Here is a 24,257-nt window from a genome sequence, read left to right on the forward strand (position 1 = left end):
TCGCTGAGATAATGGAATCAACCTGTGTCCATCGATGGATGAATGGATAAAGAAAATGTAGTAAACATATACAATGGATACTGTTCAGCCTTAAAAAAGAATTTCTGTCATTTGTGACAACATGAATGAACTTGGAGGACATACTAAGTGAAAAAAGCCAGGCACAGAAAGACACATACCACATGATCTCACTTATATGTGGAATCTTAAAAAGTCAAACTCATAGAAGTAGATAGTAGAATAGTGGCTAGAGGCTGGGAAGGGACGGGGCGGGTAGGAGATGCAGGATGGGGAGATGCTGTTCAAAGGGTACAAGGTTCAGTCAGACAAAAGCAACAAGTTTCTGAGATCTATTGCATAGTGTGGTGACTATAGCTAATAATAATATATCGTATATCTCAAAACTGCCAAGAGTAAATTTCAAATGTCTCACCATAAAAAACGTTAAATGAGGTGATAGATATGTTAAGCTTGACTTAGTCGTTCCACATTGTATACATATATTAAAATATCACATTGTACCCCATTAAATATTTACAATTATGATTTGTATATATATTTAATAATAAAAATCAAAATAAAATATTAAAGAATGTCTACAAAGCAAGGTTTAAGATGTAAATGAACACAGTAGTATCACGGAAGGGATTAAATATTGTAACATTTATTGAGCACTACGTATATATTTTTGAATTCCCACAACCCTGGAAGAATGAGAAAATCGAGACTCAGAGAGCGTAAGTATTTTGCCCAACTGCATACAATAAATACATAGGAAAAACAAACACACAGAAGAAAACCAAACCAATCAAAGTATCTCTTTCAAAAGGAAACCACAGTCTCCTGAAAGGCAACCCGAGACAAATTTCAGCAAAGCCGTGGGACATATGGCCTTCGAGCTGCCGTCCATTATTGAGTAGCAGAAGCCAAGAAGGATGGAATGTTTTGGAAGAAAGGGGTCGGGGGTCGGGGTGTTCAAAGGATGGACCGAAGATAAGATTGAAGTGGGGTCAGACCATGGCGGGACAGCGCACCGGAGGATGAACAGCGATTAGGGAAGAGTGGCGAGCGGGTGGCAAGGACGGAGGGCGGAATCCAGGCCGGGGTTGCGGGAGGAAAGCGCACGGACAGGAGCCCCCGCCGCTCGAAAGCAGCGCCCGGCGGCTTGCCTCGTGAGGTCACAGGCCCTTATGAGGTGGGGCAGGCCGGCGCGGCCGCAGCGCCTTCCAGTCAGCGCGGAGGCGGTGTTGAGTTCAGCCGCTCCCCACGGCTCCTGAGCCCCTGGGCGGTGGCGGTGGCCGTGGCAGCACCAGCTCGACGGCGGAGAGGGCCCTGGGCCCGCTCCGCTCGGGGCGCTCGGTGGGCGGAGCGTTGGGCTCGGTCAGGTGACCGCGGGGGCGGGGCCGCGCTGCGCGGGAGCCTGGGAAGGCTGCAGAGCTAGAGCAGCGCCGCCCGAGGGGCCGCAGGGGCTGACCGCAGAGAGCGCAGGGGCCTCGAGCCAAGAGGAAGGGAGGGCGGCTCGGGCCGGTAGTGGGACCCTTGGGGGACAGAGGTGGGGAAGGGAGTTGAGACACGCTGAGGAATTGGGAGGGGAGCCTTCGAGGTGGAGGGTGGAGAATGCAGTAGGGTGCGAGGGAGGAAGAACAGTGGTGGGGCTGGGTGAAGGAAGGTTCCAGAAAGGAACAATGAGGGGACCGAGTGGGACAAAGGGGCAGAGTGAAGGGTGACTGGGACTGATCAGGTGGTTCCTCAGAAATGGTGGTTGTTGTAGAAGGCTGGCTGTCGCGGGGGTGGGGTCACTTCCCTGCTCCTTCAGCGGGAGGCGGAGACCTCTATTAGGGCACTCATTTCCATCCTGCGGGTCGTTCACTTGCTAGCTCACAGGTCCTCTTTCTTCCTGTAGAAGTCATTGGCTTCATAAGAGCAGGGTCTATGGGAAGCCTCCTCAGCGTGGGTTCTTGGAAGAGGTGGAGGTTCGTTCACGCCACGTTTGTTACGCAAATATGAAAACAGGGTGACGAAAGTTTGAACGTTCATGAATGGCAGTAGCTGCAATGGAGTTGTGTATGCAGTTGGTATTAATGACGTTTTCGTCTCTCTGGCGAGAGAAAAGCGAGCGAGTCGGGCGGCTTGTGAGGGAAATGTGGCATGAGAGGAAAGAGGAAGGTATTTTGTGAAAGGATGTCTTACAGAGTCATGCTTCAGTGAAGACGCCTTTGTTTTTCTCATCTTAAACCCTCACAGCCCCATTTTCCTCTCAGCGACTACCTTATTTCTCTTAACAACATAACTCCTTGAAAGAGCCTACCCAACTGGCTGGGTTCAATTTCTCTACCCCGTTCTCTCTTGTACTCACTCTGAGGACATTGTCTCCTTACCACCCCACCCAGATGGCTCCTTTCAAGGTTGTCAGTGTCCTCCGTGTTGTGAAACCTAGCGAACTATTCAGTACTGATCTTAGCCCCCTACCCCCCGACTTTTTTTTTTTAATTTTTTTTTTGAGACAAGGTCTCACTCTGTCGCCCAGGCTGGAGTGCAGTGGTGCAATCATAGCCCACTGCAGCTTCAAACTCCTGGGCTCAAAAGATCCTCCTGGCTCAGTCTTTGGAGTAGCTGGGACTAAGGTCGCCATGTCCAGCTAATTAAAAAAAAAATTCTGTAGAGGTGGGAGTTTCACTGTTGCCCAGGCTGGTCTCGAACTCCTGGCCTTAAGTGGCCCTCGTGCTTAGAACCCCACCCCACCCCCACATCAAAGTGTTGGGATTACCTGCATAAGCCACCATGCACAGCCTGATTGCTCACTCTTGAAGTACTTTCTTCACTTGGCATTCAGGAACCCAGACCTACCTGATTTCCCTCCTCACAGTAACCAGAGTGATCCTTTCAGAAAGAACTTCAGATTATGTAATCCTTCTCCTCAGAACTCTTCCAATGCTTGTCACTCCTTCAGAGTACAAGCCACAGTTCTTACTGTCATCTAGGGATCCTCCATGATCTGCCACTTTCACTTAGCCTCTCTAATCTCTCCTGCTTCAGCCTCCTGGGGCCTTCCCACTATTCCTTGAACATTCTTCTTGCCTCGGGGCTTTTGTACTTACTTTTCTTTCTGGCTGAAATGCTCTTCCCTAAGATATTAATCAGCTCCCTACTTCAGTTCCTGCAGGTCTGTACTCAAAAGTCCCCTCTCAGTAAGGTCTTCCTTGGCCACCCATTCTGTTCCCTGCATCTCTTCCCCTAATACTACATTTCATATTCCCCTCCCTGCTTTACTTTTTTTTTGTACTTATTGCAGGTAACATATGATATGTTTTATTTTTCTATTTTATCATTTCACTCCCTGACTAGAATGTAAGCTTTATGAGGGCAGATTTTATATATATCATTGGTATATCCCTAGAGCCTGGGAGAGAACCTAGTGCATACTAAGCATGCAGACATATACGTTGAATTCATGGATAGAAAGGTGAATGGATAGATGACTGGAGAAAAGGGATACGACTCCCTCCATTTCTCTTGATTTGTTCCTGCAAGTTCACCGATAGAAGATAGGATTGAAATAGTTGAGAAACAATTATTTTGTCAGAGTTACAGGGAATAGACTTTCTAAGTTAATTTTTTCTTTTAAGTTTGGAGAGGCTTATGCGGTACCTGACTCATCCAGCAAATTAAGACCTGCCAACTTTTTGATAATCTGGTCAATAAATTACAGAACGATTGTTCCTTTCAAGCTTTGTTCAAAACGTGTCAACTCTGCTTAATTAAGCACTTTGATGATTTAAGAACTCTTGGTGAGTAGCTTAGTAGGAAGGGAATTTGTTCATTCATCTCTCTCTCCCTCTCTTTTCCCCTCCCTGCATACCATTCCTCCTTTCCTCTACTCTTTCCTTCATTATATATATACCATTGTATTTGATACTGTGAGAAATAATTTTAAGAATGATAAGTTACCAGTCCCAGTTCTTTATAAATTTAGGCTATAGTTGGTATAGGAGCTATACATATGAAAAATACAAATACAAGGCAAATGATTAATGTCAGTTAAATAGTGAAGACAAGAATAGTGAAGGCAGTAAGTGCTATGCACAGTAGTTTAGAGGTAAATATTGAACTGGTTGGAGAAGATCTAGAAGAGATTACATAGGATGGGTTACTGGGGAGACCTGCATAGATTTCTAATATTTTCTGAGATGGGTATTTTCAATGTGGTTCTATTTTATTTTAACATATTTTGATTTCCAGGAATGTTGGACATATCACTTTGAAAAATAATGACTATTAACATATGTCAGAAATAAATAAAAATGATTTTAAGTACTCTGTCTTCATTAGAATATTAATACTTGCAGTTAAACTTTACAAGAAAAAGACTGATGATTATAACTAGCAATGTAATGTAATATAGCTACTAGCACTGTGATAAATAGCTCATCAAATGTAACTCAGATGTGAGTTGAAAATGTGAAAATTTGAGGAATTTCTAAGTGTTGGTTATCACATTTGCATAATGTGAAAGTCTTTGGTTTGAAGTGAGGCTACACCATCTTTTCTTTCTTTCTTTTCTTTTCTTTTCTTTTTTTTTTTTTGATACAGTCTTGCACCCAGGTTGGAGTGCAGTGGCGCGATCTTGGCCCACTGCAACCTCTGCCTCCTGGGTTCAAGCAGTTCTTTGCCTCAGCCTCCTGAGTAGCTGGGATTGTAGACGCGTGCCACCACACTCGGCTAATTTTTGTATTTTTAGTAGAGACGGGGTTTCATCATCTTTGCCAGGCTCGTCTTGAACTCCCGACCTCGTGATCCACGTGCCTTGGCCTCTTAAAGTGCTGGGATTACAGGTGTGAGTCATCATACCTGACATTTTTTTTTTTTTTTTTTTTTTGAGACAGTCTCGCTTTATATCCCAGGCTGGAGTGCAGTGGTGCAATCTTGGCTGACTGCAATCTCCACCTCCCAGATTCAAGCGATTCTGCCTCAGCCTCCTGAGTATCTGGGATTATAGGCACATGCCACCACGTCCAACTAATTGATTTGTATTTTTATTAGAGACGGGGTTTCACCATATTGGCCAGGATGGTCTCAATCTCTTGACCTCGTGATCTGCCCACCTTGGCCTCCCATAGTGCTGGGATTACAGACGTGAACCACTGCGCCCAGCCTACACCATCTTTTATTTGCAGTAGCATTGTTTTGAGAGGCAATGTTCTATGGGACTGAAGACCACAGGCTTGGAGTTAAATTGTCTGAATTCAAATTCTGTCTCTACTATTTGCTGGCTGTGTGATCTTGGGAAACTTGATTCCTTCAAGTCTTTATCATAATATTTAGCACACAGTAAGCATTCAGTAACATGAGTGATTACTACGGTCTTAGCAGTTCTGCTTCTCAGGGTTTATTTAAATAAACAGATGTAATTGGATTTCTCAGCTTTGTATGCCATTTGAAACTGGATTTCTCATACCACAAAAGGTAAAGTTAAGGAATTGGATGATCTGTGATTTATAGTCTACTAACTGCTTTTTCAAGTGTTTGCCCACATATCTGTGTTGGTGAAATGTTGTGTATCATACCCCAAGTCAGTGTTACATTGAAGAGATAACTTCAGGTAGGTAAATATAATTGCTTAAGTGTCCTAAACAAGCATATGATTTTTTCTTTCTCTTTTTTTGGCAGGAAATCCTTTTGTATTATTGCTCATTCATACTTGTTCATCAAAGCCTGGAGTCCTTAAGGACAGAATTTACCTCTAAACAGAAAGATGGAAACTAAAGTACATTTATTCTGCCAGGTATTTATTTAAAACAGTTTCTAAAGATTTCTTCTTTCTTCTTTTTAAAATTAGTTTACATTACCTCATATTCATAATCAGTAAGCAAATTCATAGAGTAATAGTTATAAGGAACCTGGCTGAGTAACTGAGATGACTTTTGAGTCATTTTAGTGAACATGTATTGAACTCCTATCCCAACAACCCATATAATACTGAGAGATCTTCTGTGGTGTATGATGAGAGTATTTTGGTGGGATACAGACCTGGATAATTTTTGTGGAGATCAAAAGGGTTAAACTTACATGAGAGGTTGTAGATAATGTAATTAATGATGTGAGAGTATAACCAAAAAATAATGTAGAGGACATCAAATTTCTTTAGCCCTCTTATCTGTACTTCAGAGTTTTATGGCCTTCTGTCTTTTTAGATGCCTCCGCCTTTTTTTGCTAGTATTGTGTCAAATAAGACAAATTTTTTCAAATAAAAACAAATCTGGACTTAGTAAGCAGAGACTTTATTCAAAATAATTATTGCAAGGGAAAAAAGGGACTACTGAAATTGGAAGAGGAGGAGGACTATTGCAATGGAAAGAATGCTGTGACCGTAAGATCTGCAGGTGTCTCAAGGGTTGGGCAGAAGTTTTCTTTTATAGAGAGACGCTGGAAAGAACCAGGTGTGGGGAAATGGGATGAAATAGTAGAACGATTAGATAAATAGACTGGAGAGTATTTCATCATGAAGTCAGTCTATTTTATTCTGATTATCACTGGGGATAAAACAATTCAGCTAATAATTTATGACAAAAAGAAAGGGAATTTTGAGGGGGTGTGTCTGGCATTGTCATAAGTAAACAAGGGGGGCATTCCAGAGTCTTACCTAAGTCATATGGGGAGGGGTGGTTTGTAGTAAGCCATTTTCCAGAACACAAAAGGGTGGGGGGATTCCTTTAACCCTCGCTGTTTTCTGGGAGTTTAAGGCTCAAGTGAAATTCAGCATTGTCAATTGAGAGTCCTAATCTTTTAAATTTATCCTTTTAACAGATCTGACGCTACTGTGTAAAACATGTACCTATACTATAGTCTGAAAGATAATCTCAGAGACTCTTGAAAAGTGCTGAGATATGTACTTTATATCATATATATTTAAAGTTTACCTTTTTATACCTACTACTTTGTTGATTTTGCCCTTATAAACTGATTTTGAAGATGAATTCTTAAAAATTAATATTAAAGTATCATACCAGTTTGTTTTCCTTAGACTGTATAATTTATACTTCCCAGATGACTCACCTTTTCCTACAGTGTTTCTGAGATTCTTTTCTTCTTCTGTGTCAAAAGCTTCTACTCTTTGTTTTCATTCACTTGGCCTTTGGTAACAGATTTTTCTGTCTTTTTAGATTTCCTACCCCCTTTCCCCCTCAGCTTTCTATTTTGAGTCATTTTTTTCAATCTCTTTAGGAATCCTTTCATCATTTGTAATACACATCTCATCAAGGCAGCAAATCGAATTGCCTTTTTGAAACAATTTAAAGGTATGCCTTTGTTATAAGACAAATGATGCAGATTCTAAAAGTCACTGAAATCGTTCTGTTAATTTCCATCCTGTGGAAATAGAGATTCTCTCTAAACTTCCTTGGTAATCTTTATAAATTGTCTGTGTAATCTTCAGGGTCACCTTTGGGTTCAAAGACTCAGGACTAATGCACCTTTGATCGACTGGATGCCGCCAGTTGTCTTAAGCAAACAGCCAAATTTCAGGATAGAATATTTCCAACTGCATTCTTCTTTTTCTAAACATGTTTATTGTCACTAAACTCTGTTTCTTTTTGGGGGGGCGTGGGGAGAGGTGTCTACTTAGAAGCAATATAGCTTCTTTTTTTTTAAAATATAGGCTTTGTTTTTTGTTATTTTATTTTTTGTAGAGAAAGATATTTATTTATTTAATATTTTTTATTTCAATAGCTTCAGGGGTACAAGTGGTTTTTGGTTACATGGCTGAATTATACAGTGGTGAAGTCTGGGCTTTCAGTGTACCTGTTACCTGAATAGTATACATTGTACCCAACAGGTAGTTTTTCATCCTTCACTTCCCTGCCCCGTCTCCACTTCTGAATCTCTAGCACTCTATATGCCTTTTTGGATCCATAGCTTAGCTCCCATTTGTAAATGAGAATATGCGGTATTTGGTTTTTTTGTTCCTGAGTTACTTCACTTAGGATAATGGCCTCCAGTTTCATCCAAGTTGCTGCAAAAGACATTATTTTGTTCTTTTTTATGGATGAGTAGTATTCCGTAGTATATATACCACATTTTCTTTAACCTCTCATCAGTTGATGGGCACTTAGGTTGGTTCCATACCTTTGGTATTGTGAATTGTGTTGAGATAAACATATATGTGTAGGTTTTTTTTTTTGATATAATAACTTTTTTTTCCCTTTGGGTAGATACCCAGTAGTGGGATTGCAGGATTGAGTGATAGATCTACCTTTATTTCTTTGAGAAATCTCCATACTGTTTTCTGTGGAAATTATACTAATTTACATCATCCCATCTGCACCAACATTTATTGTTTTTTGACTTTTTAATAATGGTCATTCTGGCTGGGGTAAGGTGATATCTTATTGTGGTTTTAATTTGCATTTCCCTGGTGATAGGTGATGTTGAGCATTTTTCATATATTTGTTGACCATTTGTATATCTTCTTTTGAGAAATATCTGTTCATGTTATTTTCCCACTTTTTAATGGGAGTACTTTTTTTTTTGGCTGCTGATTTGTTTGAATTCCTTGTAAATTCTGGTTATTAGTCCTTTGTTGGATGTATAGTTTGCAAATATTTTCTCCCATTCTGTTGGTTGTCTGTTTACTGTGTTGATTATTATTTTTGCTGTGCAAGAGCTTCTGAATTTAATTAGGTCTCATTTATTTATTTTTGTTTTTGTTGCATTTGCTTTTGGGGTCATAGTCATAAATTCTTCGCCTAAGCCAGTGTCCAAAAGAGTTTTTCCTAGGTAGTCTTCTAGAATTTTTATGGTTTCAGGTCTTAAATATGTAGACTTTTTTTTTAGAGCAGTTTTAGGTTCATAAAAAAAATGAGCAGAAAATACAGAGTTACCGTATACCTACTGCCCCTATACATGCACAGCTTACCCTGCTATCAACATCCTGTACCAGAGTGGTACATTTGTTGTAATTGGTGAACCAACATTGGCACATCATTATCACTCAAAGTCCATAGTTTACATTAGAGTTCACGTTTGTTGTCCATTCTATGAGTTTGAACCAATGTATTATGACATATAGTCATCATTATAGTATCATACAGCATAATCACATTGCCCTAAAATCCTCTGTGCTCTAGCTATTTACTTCTCCTTCCCCCATCCCCTGGCAAACACTGATTTTTTACTGTCTCCATAGTTTTGCCTTTTCCAGAATGTTATATAGTTGGAGTTATACAATATGGAGCCATTCAGGTCGGGCTTTTTTCACTTAATGTGCATTTAAAGTTTTTAAATGTATTTTCAAGGCTGGATAGCTCACTTCTTTGTAGCACTAAATAATATCCCATTCTCTACATTTAACACAGTTTATTTATTAATTACTGAAGGACATCTTGATTGCTTTCAAGTTTTGGCAATTATGAGTACAGCTGCTATAAACATCCAATTGTAGGTTTTTATGTGGAAATAAAGTTTCAACTTGTTTGAGTAAATACCAACAAGTGCAATAGTTGGATTGTATGGTAAAAGTATGTTTAATTTTGTAAGAAACTGCCAAACTGTCTTCCAAAGTGGTTGTACCATTTTGCATTCCCATCAGCAATGATGAGAGTTCTTGCTTCACATCCTTGCCAGCATTTGTTGTTGTCAGGGTTTTGGATTATTGCCATTCTTTTTTCTTAATTGAGTTTTTTATTATTATTTTAGATTGACAAATAATAATTGTGTGTATTTTTGGGGCATAATGCAGTATTTTGATCTATGTGTACATTATAGAAATATTTAATCTAGCTATTAACATAATCATTACCAACTTATTTTTTTGTGGTAAGAACATAAAAAATATTTTAGTGATTTTGAAGTATATATTATTTACTAACAATGTTCACCAATGCATTAGATCACTAAAACTTGTTCCTCCAGTCTAACTGAAACTCTGTACCCTTTGATCAATGTCTTCCCATTCCCCATCCCTCTTCCTCCCCCAAACCTCTCCACCCCCCAGCCTCTGATAACCATCTTTCTATTCCCTGTTTCTATGAGAACAACATTTTTAGATTTCACATGTAAGTGAGATCATACAGTGTTTGTCTTTCTGTGCCTGGCTTATTTTACTTAGCATAATGTCTTCCAGTTCTATCCATGTTATGGTGAATGACAGAGTTTCCTTCTTTTTAAAGGCTGTATAGTATTCATTTGTATATGTTCACCACATTTTCTTTATGTATTCATTTGTTGATGGACACTTAGATTACTTTTATATCTTGGCTATTGTGAATAATGCTGAAATGAATATGGGAGTGCAGATATCTCTTCAACATATTAATTTCAATTCCTTTGGATATATACCCAGAAGTGGGATTGCTGGATCACATGGTAATTCTGTTTTTAGTTTTTGAGGAACCTCCATACTGTTTTCTAGAATGGCTGTACTAACATTCATACCAACAGTGTGCAGATGTTCCCTTTTCTCCACATCCTTGCCAACACTTGTTATCCTTTGTCTTTTTGATAATAGCTATTCTAACAGAATAGCTAACAGAATATCAGAATAGTGTGAGATGATATCTCATTGCAGTTTTATTTTGCATTTCCCTAATAATTAGTGATATTGAGCATTTTTTCACAAACCTATAGGCCATTCGTATGTCTTCTTTTGAGAATGTCTGTTCAGATCCTTCACACATTTTTTAATTGGATAGTTTGTTTTCTTGCTTGAGTTGAGTTCCTTATGTAATTTGGGTATAAATCCTTTATCGCCTTAACAGATGTAAGGTTTGCAAATATTTTCTCCCCTTCTGTGGGTTGTTTCTCCCCTGTTGATTGTTTCCCTTGCTGTACAGAAGCTTTTTAGTTTCATATAATCCCATTTTCCATTTTTGCTTTTGTTGCCTGTGCTTATAGAGTCTTATCCAACAAATCATTCCCCAGACCGATGTGGTAGAGCTTTTCCCCTATCTTCTTGTAACTTTAAAAGTTTAGGTCTTGTGTTTAAATCTTTAATGCATTTTAAATTGATTTTTGTATATGGTGTGAGATAATGTCCCAATTTCATTTTTCTGCAAAAGGATATCCAGTTTTCCCAATGCCGTTTATTGAAGAGACTGTTCTTTCCCCATTGTGTGTACTTGGCACCTTTGTTGAAAATCAGCTGACTGTAAATATTTGGAAAATTTCTAGGCTTTCTATCCTGTCCTATTGATTTGTGTGTCTGTTTTTATGCCAGTAACGTTCTGTTTTGATTACTATAGCTTTATCACCTGTTTTGAAATTAGGAAGTGTGATGCCTCCAACTTTGCTCTTTTTGCTTAAGATTGCTTTGGCTATATGGGGTGTTTTCTGTTTCCATATGAATGTTAGGATTTTTTTATTTCTGTGAAAAATGACATCAGGATTTTGAGAGGAATTACATTGAATCTGTAGATAACATTGGAAAGTATGGACATTTAAACAATATTAATTTTTTGAATCCATGAATTTGGGCTATTTTCTCATTTATTTATGTCTTCTTCAGTTTCTTTTATCAAAGTTTTATATTTTTTTTGGTTAAAATTTCATCATTCTAACAGGTATGTAATGGTATTTCCTTTTAATTTGCAGTTCCCTAATCCCAGTATAATGTTGAGCCTCTTTTCGTATCATTATTTACCATGTTTCTGTATATCTTCTTTGGTGAGGTGTCTGTTCAAGTCTTTAGCTCATTTTAAAATTGATTTCTTTTTTATTATGTTTTAAGAGTTCTTTGTATATTTTGGATAACAGTTCTTTATGAGATATGTCTTTTGAAAACATTTTCTCCCAGTCTGTGACTTGTCCTTTCATTGTCTTGATATGGTGTCTTTCACAGAGCAGAAGCTTTTAATTTAAATGAAGTTTAACTTATCGATTATTTCTTTCATGGATCATGGCTTTGGTTTGTATCTAAAATCGAGTTAATTTTTATAATAAAAATACTGCTGTGCAAAGAGTATGATAAACTTTTGTACCTTGCTTGGCAAAGAGTATGATAAACTTTTGTACCTTGATGCCTTAAGAGCTAGATCCAGGCTGGGAGAGGTAGCTCATGCCTATAATCCTAGCACTTTGGGAGGCTGAGGTGGGAGGACTGCTTGAGCTCAGAAGTTCGAGACCAGCCTTGGCAATGTAGAGAGACCTCGTCTCTACAAATAATAAAAAATTAGCCAGGTGTGATAGTGCATGTCTGTGGTCTCTGCTTCTCAGGAGGCTGAGGTGGGAGAATTGCTTGAGCCTGGGAGGTCAAGGCTGCAGTGAGCCATGATTGCACCACCGGACTCCACCCTAGGCAACAAAAAGAGACCCTGTCTCAAAAAAAGAAAAAGTGCTAGATGTAATAACTGTTAGACATGTTCATAAATAATGTTCATTTTATAGCTGTATAATGCACTAAGGATAATTGGAGTTATTTAGAGTATGTACTGAATCTGGAAAAATAATACATTAGTGAGTAAAACCTTTTTCAACAAAATTCTCTTTGGTAGCACTATTTGAGAAAGAATATCGGTCTAAAATGAATGATTGACCCAGAATGTCATATTTAATATGTATGTGCAAAGAGGACATGCTTGATTGTGGCTCTTATATTCCCCAGGCAGAGGAAAATATTGACTTATTAGATGATGGCTCTAATTCTTTTGCAACTGACTTGCCATCAGGAACTATTAACCACAAGAAATACATCAAGTTTTCTAAAACAATAGAGAAGAAAATTTCACCAGAAATTAGGAGTTTGAGCCCAGAATATAAAAAAATGTAAGTTAAAAACTCTGAACTTACTTTATTGAATTATACTTTTGCAAGTTAACAGTGCCAAAATGTAGCTGTGGCTTATGTGTTCTCATAATGTACCATGTGTATAGGATCATGCATATTTGTGGTCATTCTTTCAGTAGCATAATTTTAACTCCTAAATAGCTGTTCTTACATTTTTTCTGACTTCTCTCACAGCCATGTGGAAGTCTATAGGCTTCCATGTTGTCTAAGTCGGTTCTCACATTGTTATAAAGAACTACTTGAGACTACGTAATTTATAAAGAAAAGAGGTTTAATTGCTCATGGTTCTGCAGACTTTGCAGGAAGTGAGGCTGGGGAAGCCTCAGGAAACTTAGAATCCTGGTGGAAGGGGAATGGGGAGCAAGCATATCTTCACAAGGCCAGCAGGAGAGAGAGTGAAGAGGGAAGTGCCACATACTTTTAAACAAACAGATCTCATGAGAACTCACTCAGTATCATGAGAACAACAAGTGGGAAATCTGCCCCCATGATCCAATCACTTCCTACCAGGTCTCTCCCCCAATACTGGGGATTACAATTCAACATGAGATTTAGGTAGGGACACAAAGTCAAACTATATCACATGTGGAAGCCTATAAGGAAGCTATAAGCTAACTGGAATCATAGGATTCTAGTTAGAGGAGAACAATTATCCATATGTCTGTTAAGTTTGTCTTAAAGAGAATTTAAGAAGGAAACAGAAGGTTCTTTCCTCTAGGCTTGGCTTTGTGCCTTCCATGAAATTAAGATATTTGAATAGTTTTTCTTTTTTTTTTTTTGAGATGGAGTCTCACTGTGTCACCCAGGCTGGAGTGCAGTGAGTGGCGCAGCCATGGCTCACTGCAACCTCCACCTTCTGGGTTCAAGTGATTCTTCTGCTTCAGCCTCCCAAGTAGCTGGGACTACAGGCGTGCGCCATCATCACACTCGTCTATTTTTTTTTTTTCTGAAACGGAGTCTCGCTGTGTTGCCCAGGCTGGAGTGCAGTGGCACGATCTTGGCTCACTGCAAGCTCTGCCTCCCGGGTTCAAGCCATTCTCCTGCCTCAGCCTCCCGAGTAGCTGGGATTATAGGCCACCACCACCATGCCTGGCTAATTTTTTGTACTTTTAGTAGAGACGGGGTTTCACCATGTTAGCCATGATGGTCTCGATCTCCTGACCTCATGATCTGCCCGCTTCTGCCTCCCAAAGTGTGGGGATTACAGGCGTGAGCCACCGCACCTGGCCAGTTTTTTTTTTTTTTTTTTTTGTATTTTTAGTAGAGACGAGATTTCACCATATTGGCTAGGCTGGTCTTGAACTCCTGACCTCATGATCTGCCTGCCTGAGCCTCCCGAAGTGCTGGGATTACAGGCGTGAGCCACTGCGCCCGGCCAAGCTATTTGAATCTTTTAGCAGTTCTTCCTTGTATACTGCATTGCCTGGTTGCCTTTTGTTAGTCATAGAAGTTCTAGCATTTTAAATGCATGTAGGAGAAATACTCAATCTGTATTTATTATTTATAAAATGACTAAAAAATAAAAAAAAAATCTAAAAGCCTCTGGGAAAATATTCAGAGCTTATGTCACTTTATCTTTAACTAAATGCTCATCTTACCTGTTGGTGAAACTGGAAATTACCTACACATTGTGATTGGAGAGGTACCTAAATAAAAATCTCCTCTACCTTCCAGAAATCTGTATTTCACTTTTATTTAATCTAACATTTTCACCACTACTCCTGTTTGTTAGATGGCAAAAGATGAAGCAATTATTTCTAGAAGACTACAATAAAGCTTGTTACCTAGGAAGAAAAGGAAGGTCGTGGGAGCCTCCTTTTACCTTCTTCCATTAGCTTTCTTCAAGATAGGTTAGCACTGTGGGAAGCACATGCCTCAAAAGAATGGGGTACAGTGCATGTTTTCCCTTGTAAGTGGGAGCTAAACAATGGCTACACATGGACATACAGAGTAGAATAATAGACATTGGGACTACAAAAGGTAGGAGGAGGGGTGAGGGTTGAATTTGGTGATGGGTACACTGAAAGCCTAAACTCACCACAATGCCTATGTGCATGTAGGAAAGAAATCTGCACTTGTACCCTCTAAATATATAAAAACAAAAAAAATTTAAAAATGGGGTACAGGACAAATGTTTTTACTTATTCATTATTTATACCAAATCATCCTTATTCTATGAAATGTGTGAAGTAGCTCATAATTAAAAAATACACTTATACTTTTGTTTACCTAAATAAGGAAACTGAGGCAAAATTAATATAAGTAGAGAGTTTGTTTAGGCCCAGGTTGAGGACTGCAGCCTGGGAAACACTGGGAGGTACTCTAGAGAACAAAGGAGAGGTTCAATATTTTAAAGAAAAAAGGAACCAATCAGGAGATGGGTTGATTACAAAAGTTGTTTTTCAGGAATTCTTACTGGCTTACAGAAATAACATTGATTAGTGATTGGCTATATATGGCTGAACTGTAGCGTTATGAGTTATAGTATCCAGTGTATGGCATTGTTAGGTTAATTTGTGGCTACTTGGTGACAGTCTAGAGTCCACATAATAGGCAACTTTGAAATAATTGCTTAGCTCAAGGGCATGTGAGACAGTGACTGCTATCTCATTTTAATGCCTCTTTGGGCCTGATAATTTAAAGAGGCCTTGCATTCATCAGATTAAAAATTTATTTTCTTTATCATGTTTTGAAAAAAGATGAAAGATCAAAAGTCATGTAATGGAGTGGAAGTCATGATTATACTAGAAATAAGAAGGCTCAACTTCAATAAGGATATATGGGGGATATAAAGCACCAGTAAACTGCAGGTTGTGACTCATTAATGGGTCATGAAATCAGTTTAGGAGGTCACTACTAGTTTTTTTTTTTCTTTCTTTCTTTCTTGAGGCAGGAGTTTACTCTGCCACCCTGGCTGGAGTGCAGTGGCATGATCGTAGCTCATCACAGCCTGGAACTCCTGGGCTTAAGGGATTCTCCTGCTCCAGACTCCTGATTAGCTAGGATTACAGGTGTGCACCACCACGCCTGGCTAATTTTTAAATTTTTTGGAGAGGTGAGGTCTCACTATATTGCCCAGGCTGGTCTTGAACTCCTGGCCTGGAGCAGTCCTCCCACTTTGGCCTCCCAAAGTGCTGGGATTACAGGTGAGAGCCACTGCAGCTGGTTTACTACTAGTTTTTTTTTTTTTAATAAATAAGTTAGAATAGAATTGAAAACATTAGAGTGCTTTTTCCTCCTCCTCTCTCTCCCTTGCTTTCTATTGCACCTCTTCTCTCTGTATATGTATATTGTACCTCAATAGAAAATGTACTTTTGACTGTGGGTCATAGGCAAAATAGTTGAAAGTCCTTGCTTTGAGACTGAAGGACTGCAGAGGGATCTAATCATATGGCAGCTTCAGGGAAGTGAAGAGCAAAGTATGGGGTTCACAGGGTATGAATTTGGGAGATTGGATTTAAAGGGATAGTGTGTCAAAAAAGCAAGATACTTTTTCTTGGAGAAATAAGTCAGAAAAAAAGAGCAGGGTACACCATAAATACATACAATTTTATTTGTCAATTAAAAATAAATTTAAGAAACAATAAATACATATAATTTTGTCTATCAATTTAAAATAAAATAAATAAATAAAATTGGAAAAAAAGGCCAAGGTACTTGCTAAAGAAAGGGAGTGGCATGAATTATAATATTTTTTTTATGTCACAGTTTTGCTTAGGGCTGAGTTCACCTGAAGCTGTTGTAGATATAGTCTAGTTGGTCACTGTCCTGATGGGTTGTTGTTGAAATTTAAGTCTACCCTGGATTACTTGAAGCACTTTCTAAGAGTATGTGTCTTCTCTTCTAAAATTTAATTCAAATGTAATTCATAATTACATTTTATCTTATTGTTGTGTAGTTTATGGCAGTGGTCTCCAGACTTTTTGGCACTAGGGACCAATTTAATGGGAGATAATTTTTCCACGGACGAGGGGATGGGGAGGAGGCAGGGGTAGTTTCTGGATGAAACTGTTCCACCTCAGAAGATCATCAGGCATTAGTTTCTCATAAGGAGGCAAATCCTAGATCTCTCGCATGCACAGTTCACAGTAGGGTTTGTGCCCCTGTGAGAATCTAATGCTGCCGCTGATCTGACAGGAGGTGGAGCTCAGGTGGTAAGGCTTACTCTCCAGCCACTTACCTCCTACTGTGCGGACCAGTTTTGGGTCACGGGCCAGAGTTTGGGGACCCCTGGTTTATGGAATGTTTGTGTTATGAAAGGTCTTGAGATCGTACCACTGTGCTTTTAGCCTGGGCAACAGAGTGAGACTCCATCTCAAAAAAAAAAAAAGGTTTTTGACAGTCCAATAAGAAGAGGAAAAAGGAGAAATAAGAGAAAACCAAACAATAAGAAAGAAGAATGTTGATTAAAAAGAAGTTCAGCTTCTAGTGCCCAAACTTTAATCTTGAAATACCATTTCTTATTAAAAGGCTTTTTAGAGAAATGCTGATTGCATGTCTGTGAGAGGAAATGTACAGTAAGCCTGGAACTTCTTGTCTTCCGGAGATAAGGAAACTATTAATAAAAAAGACTGCTATCAGGGATTCATCAAAAGGACTCAAGAGCCCACTCGAAGAGGCTCCCACCTTTTCCTATAAAAGATGAGAAAATTAGAGCATCAATAAGTATAATAATTTCAGGGAATTAAACTGCATCAAATATATTTAAGTCTGTGTGTTCAAAATGGTATAAAATTATTTTGTCATTTTTAGAGGTTACAAGTGAGCCAAGTCTTTGTTATGAAAAGTGGTAAATAGAGGAAAACAATAGAGTAATTATCTTACCTTTCTTTCTTTCTTGTTCTTTTTTTTTTAAAAATCAGTTCAATCTGTCTATATCTTGCCTTTCTATATGAACTATACCACTAGGCAACCCAGTAGTACATGAGAGAAAGTTTCTATTTGTAGAAATATTCTAGCAGCCAGGCATGGTGGTGTGTGCCTATAATTCAGTACTCAGGAGGCTGAGGTGGGACAATCACTTGAGCCTGGGAGTCTGAAACTGTAGTGTGTATTATAATCACACCTGTGAATAGTCACTGTACTCCAGTCTGGGCAACTTAGCAAGATCCCATCTCTACACATACAAAAAAGAAATATTCTAGCTAATGATTGAAGGAATGATAGATTTATAATATAACCACTTTTCAGTCTCTCATGATTTATTATTTTTATTTTTATTTATTTATTTTTGAGACAGAGTCTTGCCCTGTCACCCAGGCTGGAGTGCAATGGTGCGATCTTGGCTCGCAACCTCTGCTTCCCAAGTTCAAGCAGTTCTCCTGCCTCAGACTCCTGAGTAGCTGGAACTACAGGCGTGCACCACCACACCAGGCTAATTTTTTTTTTTTTTTTTTTTTAGTAGAGACAGGGTTTCATCATATTGTCCAGGCTAGTCTTGAACTCCCAACCTCAGGTGATTTGCCCACCTTGGCTTCCCAAAGTGCTGTAATTACAGGCATGAGCTACCATGCCCAGCCAGTCCCTCATGATTTACTGGATCTAGTTATTATGTATAAGTAGCTGCTAATACCACAAATAGCCAATTGGACATTATGCGCTTCCTGATGGAATAATGTCACCACCTAGAGAGTGGTTTTGCATCTCCCTCAACTATTGAATGTTAATATGTTCAAGCTTCTAGAATCCTACAACCATGGTGATATAATCAGCAAAATCCTGACTGTGGAAAATCTATAGGACAAATGACCTAGTAATAATAATTATAATGATAATAAAAGGTATAGAAGGAGAACTTATAGATGAAAAGAAGTTAAAAAGACATTTCAGTCAATTATGATGCTAGGATTTTATTGAGTCCTGATGCAAAATGTTAAAAAATTTTATGACATTTACGAGACAACTGGAAATGTGAATGGTGCCTGTATATTTGATGATATTAAGAAATTGTTAATTTTTAGTGTTTTTTGTTTTGTTTTGTTTTGTTTTTGAGATGGAGTCTTGCTGTGTCACCCAGGCTGGAGTGCAGTGGCTCAATCTCAGTTCACTTCCCAGGTTCAAGCGATTCTTGTGCCTCAGCCTCCTGAGTAGCTGGGACTACAGGCATGTGTCACCACGTCTGTCTATTTTTTTGGTATTTTTAGTAGAGATGGGGTTTCACCATGTTTGCCAGGCTGGTCTTGAACTTCTGACCTCAAGCAATCTGCCCACCTTGGCCTCTCAAAGTTCTGGGATTACAGGTGTGCACCTCCGCACCCAGCCCAATCTCTACAAAAAAAGACACCTTGTAGAGATTTCTATTAAAATCTTTACAGATGGAAATAATATACTGTGATTTATTTTAAAAATAATAAGGGATGGGAACAGGGATGGGATACAGATGGAATAGGATTGACCACTGTTGAAACTGGTTGATGGGATTCTGTATACTTTTGTATATGTTTGAAAATTTCCATAATTAAAAGTTGAAAAGAATAAGAAAAAGCAAAGAGAAATTCAAGAATGATTCCAATTTCTGTGTCATTTAGATTTGAAACATCAATAATCCTTTGTGGAGAAGAAAAGTCCTCTGATTTTTCAGGAGAAAAAAAAGTTGGGAGAAAGAGTTTACAAGTACAACAGCACAGTAAAAGAACTGAGGTAAATAAAGATTTGGAAATTTTTCTTTTACCTTCAAGCGTTTTCCTTAGCCCTCAAACATTCCCTTATATTTTTTAGTCCAAGTGTTGAAATGTCACAGTCTTAAATATTACTACCTGCTCTTGCTCCTCCTCTTCTGTTCTTAATTCTCCTTTTCCTTCTCCTTAAAAAAAAATAGAACAAGGAATCTTTTCAGGAATTTATGAAAAATTTGTGGTTTTTCCCTATTAAACTTATTTTTTGTCTTTTTTGCTGTGCTCTCTGCTAACATTTTTGCTTTTTTAACAGGAACCCTAGGTGTTCTTTGGTTTGTGGCAGCATAACTCCAATCTCTGCCTCCATCTTCCCATGAGTCTTCACATGGCCTTTTTTCCTGTGTCTGTATCTCATCTCCTTCTTCCTTTCTCTTACAAGCACGTCTGTCATTGTATATTTCATTTCAAGATCTTGATTACATCTGCAAAGACATTTTCTCCAAATAAGGTGACATTCACAGGTTTCAGATATTAGAACATGGAATATCTTTTTGTGTAGTCAGTCACTATGATATACTTATGTGTCCGGAATTGGTGGGTTCTTGGTCTCACTGACTTCAAGAATGAAGCCGTGGACCCTCGCAGTGAGTGTTACAGCTGTTAAGGTGGTGCGTCTGGAGTTCCTTCTGATGTTTGGATGTGTTCAGAGTTTCTTCCTTCTGGTGGGTTCGTGGTCTCGCTGGCTCAGGAGTGAAGCTGCAGACCTTCGCGGTGAGTGTTGCAGCTCTTAAGGTGGTGCGTCTGGAGTTGTTCGTTCCTCCCGGTGGGCTCGTGGTCTTGCTGGCTTCAGGAGTGAAGCTGCAGACCTCAGCAGTGAGTGTTACAGCTCATAAAAGCAGTGTGGACCCAAAGAGTGAGCAGTAGCAAGATTTATTGCAAAGAGCGAAAGAACAAAGCTTCCACAGGGTGGAAGGGGACCCGAGCTGGTTGCCACTGCTGGCTCGTGCAGCCTGCTTTTATTCTCTTATCTGGCCCCATCCACATCCTGCTGATTGGTAGAGCCAAGTGGTCTGTTTTGACAGGGCACTGATTGGTGCGTTTACAATCCCTAAGCTAGATACAAAGGTTCTCCACCTCCCCACCAGATTAGCTAGATACAGAGTGTTGACACGAAGGTTCTCTAAGGCCCCGCCAGAGTAGCTAGATACAGAGTGTCGATTGGTGCATTCACAAACCCTGAGCTAGACACAGGGTGCTGATTGGTGTGTTTACAAACCTTGAGCTAGATACAGAGTGCCGATTGGTGTATTTACAATCCCCGAGCTAGATATAAAGGTTCTCCAAGGCCTCACCAGACTCAGGAGCCCAATTGGCTTCCCCCAGTGGATCCCACACTGGGGCTGCAGGTGGAGCTGCCTGCCAGTCCTGCGCTGTGCACCTGTACTCCTCAGCCCTTGGGTGGTCGATGGGACTGGGCGCCATGGAGCAGGGGGTGGCGCTCGTCGAGGAGGCTCGGGCTGCACAGGAGCCCAAGGAGGGGGTGGGAGGCTCAGGCATGGTGGGCTGCAGGTCCCGAACCCTGCCCCACAGGAAGGCAGCTAAGGCCTGGTGAGAAATCGAGTGCAGCGCCGGTGGGCCGGCACTGCTGGGGGACCCAGTACACCCTCCGCAGCCACTGGCCCGGGTGCTAAGCCCCTCATTGCCCAGGGCTGGCAGGGCCAGCCGGCTGCTCTGAGTGCAGGGCCCACCAAGCCCATGCCCACCCGCAACTCCAGCTGGCCTGCAAGCGCCGGCGCAGCCCCGTTTCCCACTTGCGCCTCTCCCTCCACACCTCCCTGCAAGCTGAGGGAGCCGGCTCTGGCCTTGGCCAGCCCAGAAACGGGCTCCCACAGTGCACAGTGGGCTGAAGCGCTCCTCAAGTGCCGCCAAAGTGGGAGCCCAGGCAGAGGAGGCGCCGAGAGCGAGCAAGGGCTGTGAGGACTGCCAGCACGCTGTCACCTCTCACTTAAAGGTATATTTCCTTTTTTCCCCTCTGTCTTAGTATTTGCTGTGCTTCTTAAATCTGAGAATGCATGCCTTTCTTCAATTCTGGAAAATTCTAGTATATTATCTTTTAGAATATTTTCCCTTTCAATCTCTTTACTGTCCCTTTGTATCTTCTATTAGATGTGTATTAGATTTTGTCATCCTATTTTCTATATTCTTTAACATTGCTTCATATTTTTTGTCTATTCTGTCTCTCTATTTTGTTCTTGGTAATTTCTCCCCATCTACTTTCTAGTTCACTTATTCTTTATCTAGCTGAATCTAATCTACAGTTTAACCTTTCCTCTGAGATTTTAATTTCAGTGATTCTGTTTTTTACCTCCAGAAATTTTATTTGATGGTTCTTAAAATATACCCTGTGTCATGTTTTTTGCTCATATTCTATAGTTATTTCAAGATTGGTATCTGATCAATTCACTATATGAAATTCTTGGGGGATCTAAATGTTGTGTTTGTTGTTTTGTCTGATTCTCACTCATGTTAACTTGTTCTTTGGGTGTTATATATATTTTGTACATTCTTTCATATATAGTTGATCTAAATCTGTGGGAATCTTCAGTTTGCCCTTCTTCAAGAGAATTTTTAAAAAGAAAATTTGCTTTTGTCTTTGCCATGCACTTCAGAAGTGTTACAAATCTGAGGTCATTTTAAATGAATTTTTTGGTTTCTGTTTCCCTGGCGCATATATTTAGTGTAGATTTGAGTTCCAAACTCATGTATGTAGAGTTATGATTATGACTAATCAGGAGGAATAGTCTTTCTTTTTTTCTAACCTGGAGCTGGGATAGAGACATGTTTTAATCATACTTTTTCATTGGGGGATAAAGTTTTTTCCTTCCCCACTCTTGCTGAAAACATTTTCTTTTGAAGATTTTGGTTCTGTGTGGCATCTCAGTACCAATTCCTGTCAATCTTGTGTAACGTGAGAGTCTTTTTTCCACATCCTGCCTGGTCATTAAAACTCAACGCTCAGGGTTCCACGTAAAATTGAAGACACCTGTAATTAGAATTCTCATTTTTCTAAAGTGCTACTTTCCTATCCACCTAATGCTTGCCTTTTTGGAATCATGTTTATACATGCAATCTTAAGTGGATAATTTACTCAATGATAGGGATAATCAAAAACAAAATTACCTGTATCATTTGAATAACTGTGTTGATTCTCCACATTGCACTTAAGTCAAAGCCTTTATATGCAGCCTAGAGTCTGGTGGCTGAGTCTTTTTGTTCTCTCTATACCATAGGTTTTCCCTGCTTTGTAAAATCCATTACTATATATTTACCAAATATTAATGACATGATTAACTGCATACTTAAGAAAACCATGGCTTTGCAAAAAAACATTGCATAGTTTATTAAAATTTTATTTTATATTAAATGTAATTTAATTACAAAAGGCAATTTTACACCAGAAGCATAATTAATGAGGAGTCAAGGTACGATTAATTATCTTATAAGAGTTTTATCATCCAAGAATGCTGAATTACCAGTGTCACCTCAGGTACCAACATACTTGCATTTGGCTCTAGATTATCCCTCCTTTTCTGAAGCTGTCAAAGGAGAAGGTGACAAGGAAAGAAAACTCTTTATGCAAGTTGTCGAATCAGTACAGCGTTCACAAGACTTCATCACCTCTTTGTACATCTTCTGCAATTACTCGGTATTTAAATCCTTGTACTCTATTTTTTAAATGTTGGATTCAGACTTGGGTGTTTCTCTCCAGAATCATTTATCCCTTCCACATAAAGAATATCAAGTAGTTTATGCTAACTATGCTGTTAGGATTGTGTAGAGATAAGAGCGCTGTATATGGAGTTGGAAGACTTAGATTTGAGTCCTGATTGACCTCACATGCTTAGACTTTTGTAAAATTTACATCTCTGGGCATCACTTTCCACATCTGTATAAGGATCTTGTACTAAATGGACTCTTAAGATGTCTTCCAACACTAACATTATATGATTTCAGTTATTTACATGTTATAGTATTAGATAAATCATCTTTTCCAGACATTTTTCCTGATAGGTGATGGAATCTGAGATTCTTTGGCTGTTTAAAGATGTTCTTGTTTGCTTTATTATAATAACTTTCTTAAAAATTTGCTGTGACTTGGATTAAGAATAGGAAAAATTGGACCACAGTCGAAGGATAGTGGGTCATGGGCACTATTTGCAGACTAGGGTAAATTCTGCTTTATAGAAAAATATCTCAAAAAGAAATAAGGTGGGACTTCTGAGGTGAAGAATATGGAATTTTCCATAACTTGGACAGTTCTCCAAGAAAGGTTCTTATGAATCTCAGACTATTGGTAAGTTTGCTAATATTTTAAAATGGAATTTGCATATTTTCATTGCCACTTTCTAATATGGCTGTTTCTTTGACAGGGAAAAGGAAATGCTGTCTAACCTCTACATGACATTATATGATGAAGTAACCCATGGATATTTACACTCAAAAGAATTAAGTGGTAATAAGAGGTTCTAAAATTTCTTGAATACATTTCCTGATTATGTGCTTTTTAGGAGTTGTTTCAGCAGTTAGTGCCTCTTCATCTACTCCTAATGGCTTATGGTATCAACTGATAATACATGATATGGCAAATGCTGAGGGCTGTGAGGAAGCAAAAGTAGATAGTTTAATCCATAAATATCTTTGGTTGTATTGGTAAGATAGGGAAAATATAATATGTAGCTTATACTAGTCCAAATGTATTTTTTGGAAAAATGTCTGCATATTACATCCCATGGATAAATTAGTAAGTGCTGGAATCACTGATATCACTGGAATTTAGTCTTTGGTATCTTAATATTAAGGCTTATACTA

At 39.2% G+C, this 24,257-nt stretch overlaps 1 protein-coding gene across 1 annotated transcript in view; it reads left to right on the forward strand.

Annotated features, from left to right (window-relative positions):
- Window positions 1-1,177: 1,177 nt before the first annotated feature.
- Window positions 1,178-24,257, forward strand: part of LOC100445724 (EF-hand calcium-binding domain-containing protein 3) — a 544,420-nt gene continuing 521,340 nt past the window's right edge. The window contains exons 1-8 of the mRNA XM_063718854.1: window positions 1,178-1,385; window positions 1,904-1,973; window positions 3,627-3,788; window positions 5,668-5,782; window positions 12,593-12,753; window positions 19,302-19,413; window positions 22,964-23,094; window positions 23,819-23,901. Coding sequence (XP_063574924.1) covers window positions 5,753-5,782; window positions 12,593-12,753; window positions 19,302-19,413; window positions 22,964-23,094; window positions 23,819-23,901 — 517 coding nt within the window. The 5' untranslated portion in view covers window positions 1,178-1,385; window positions 1,904-1,973; window positions 3,627-3,788; window positions 5,668-5,752. The remainder of the gene's footprint in view (window positions 1,386-1,903; window positions 1,974-3,626; window positions 3,789-5,667; window positions 5,783-12,592; window positions 12,754-19,301; window positions 19,414-22,963; window positions 23,095-23,818; window positions 23,902-24,257) is intronic.

The sequence above is a fragment of the Pongo abelii genome, chromosome 19 (genome assembly GCF_028885655.2).
Source record: "Pongo abelii isolate AG06213 chromosome 19, NHGRI_mPonAbe1-v2.0_pri, whole genome shotgun sequence".
Lineage (NCBI taxonomy): Eukaryota > Metazoa > Chordata > Mammalia > Primates > Hominidae > Pongo > Pongo abelii.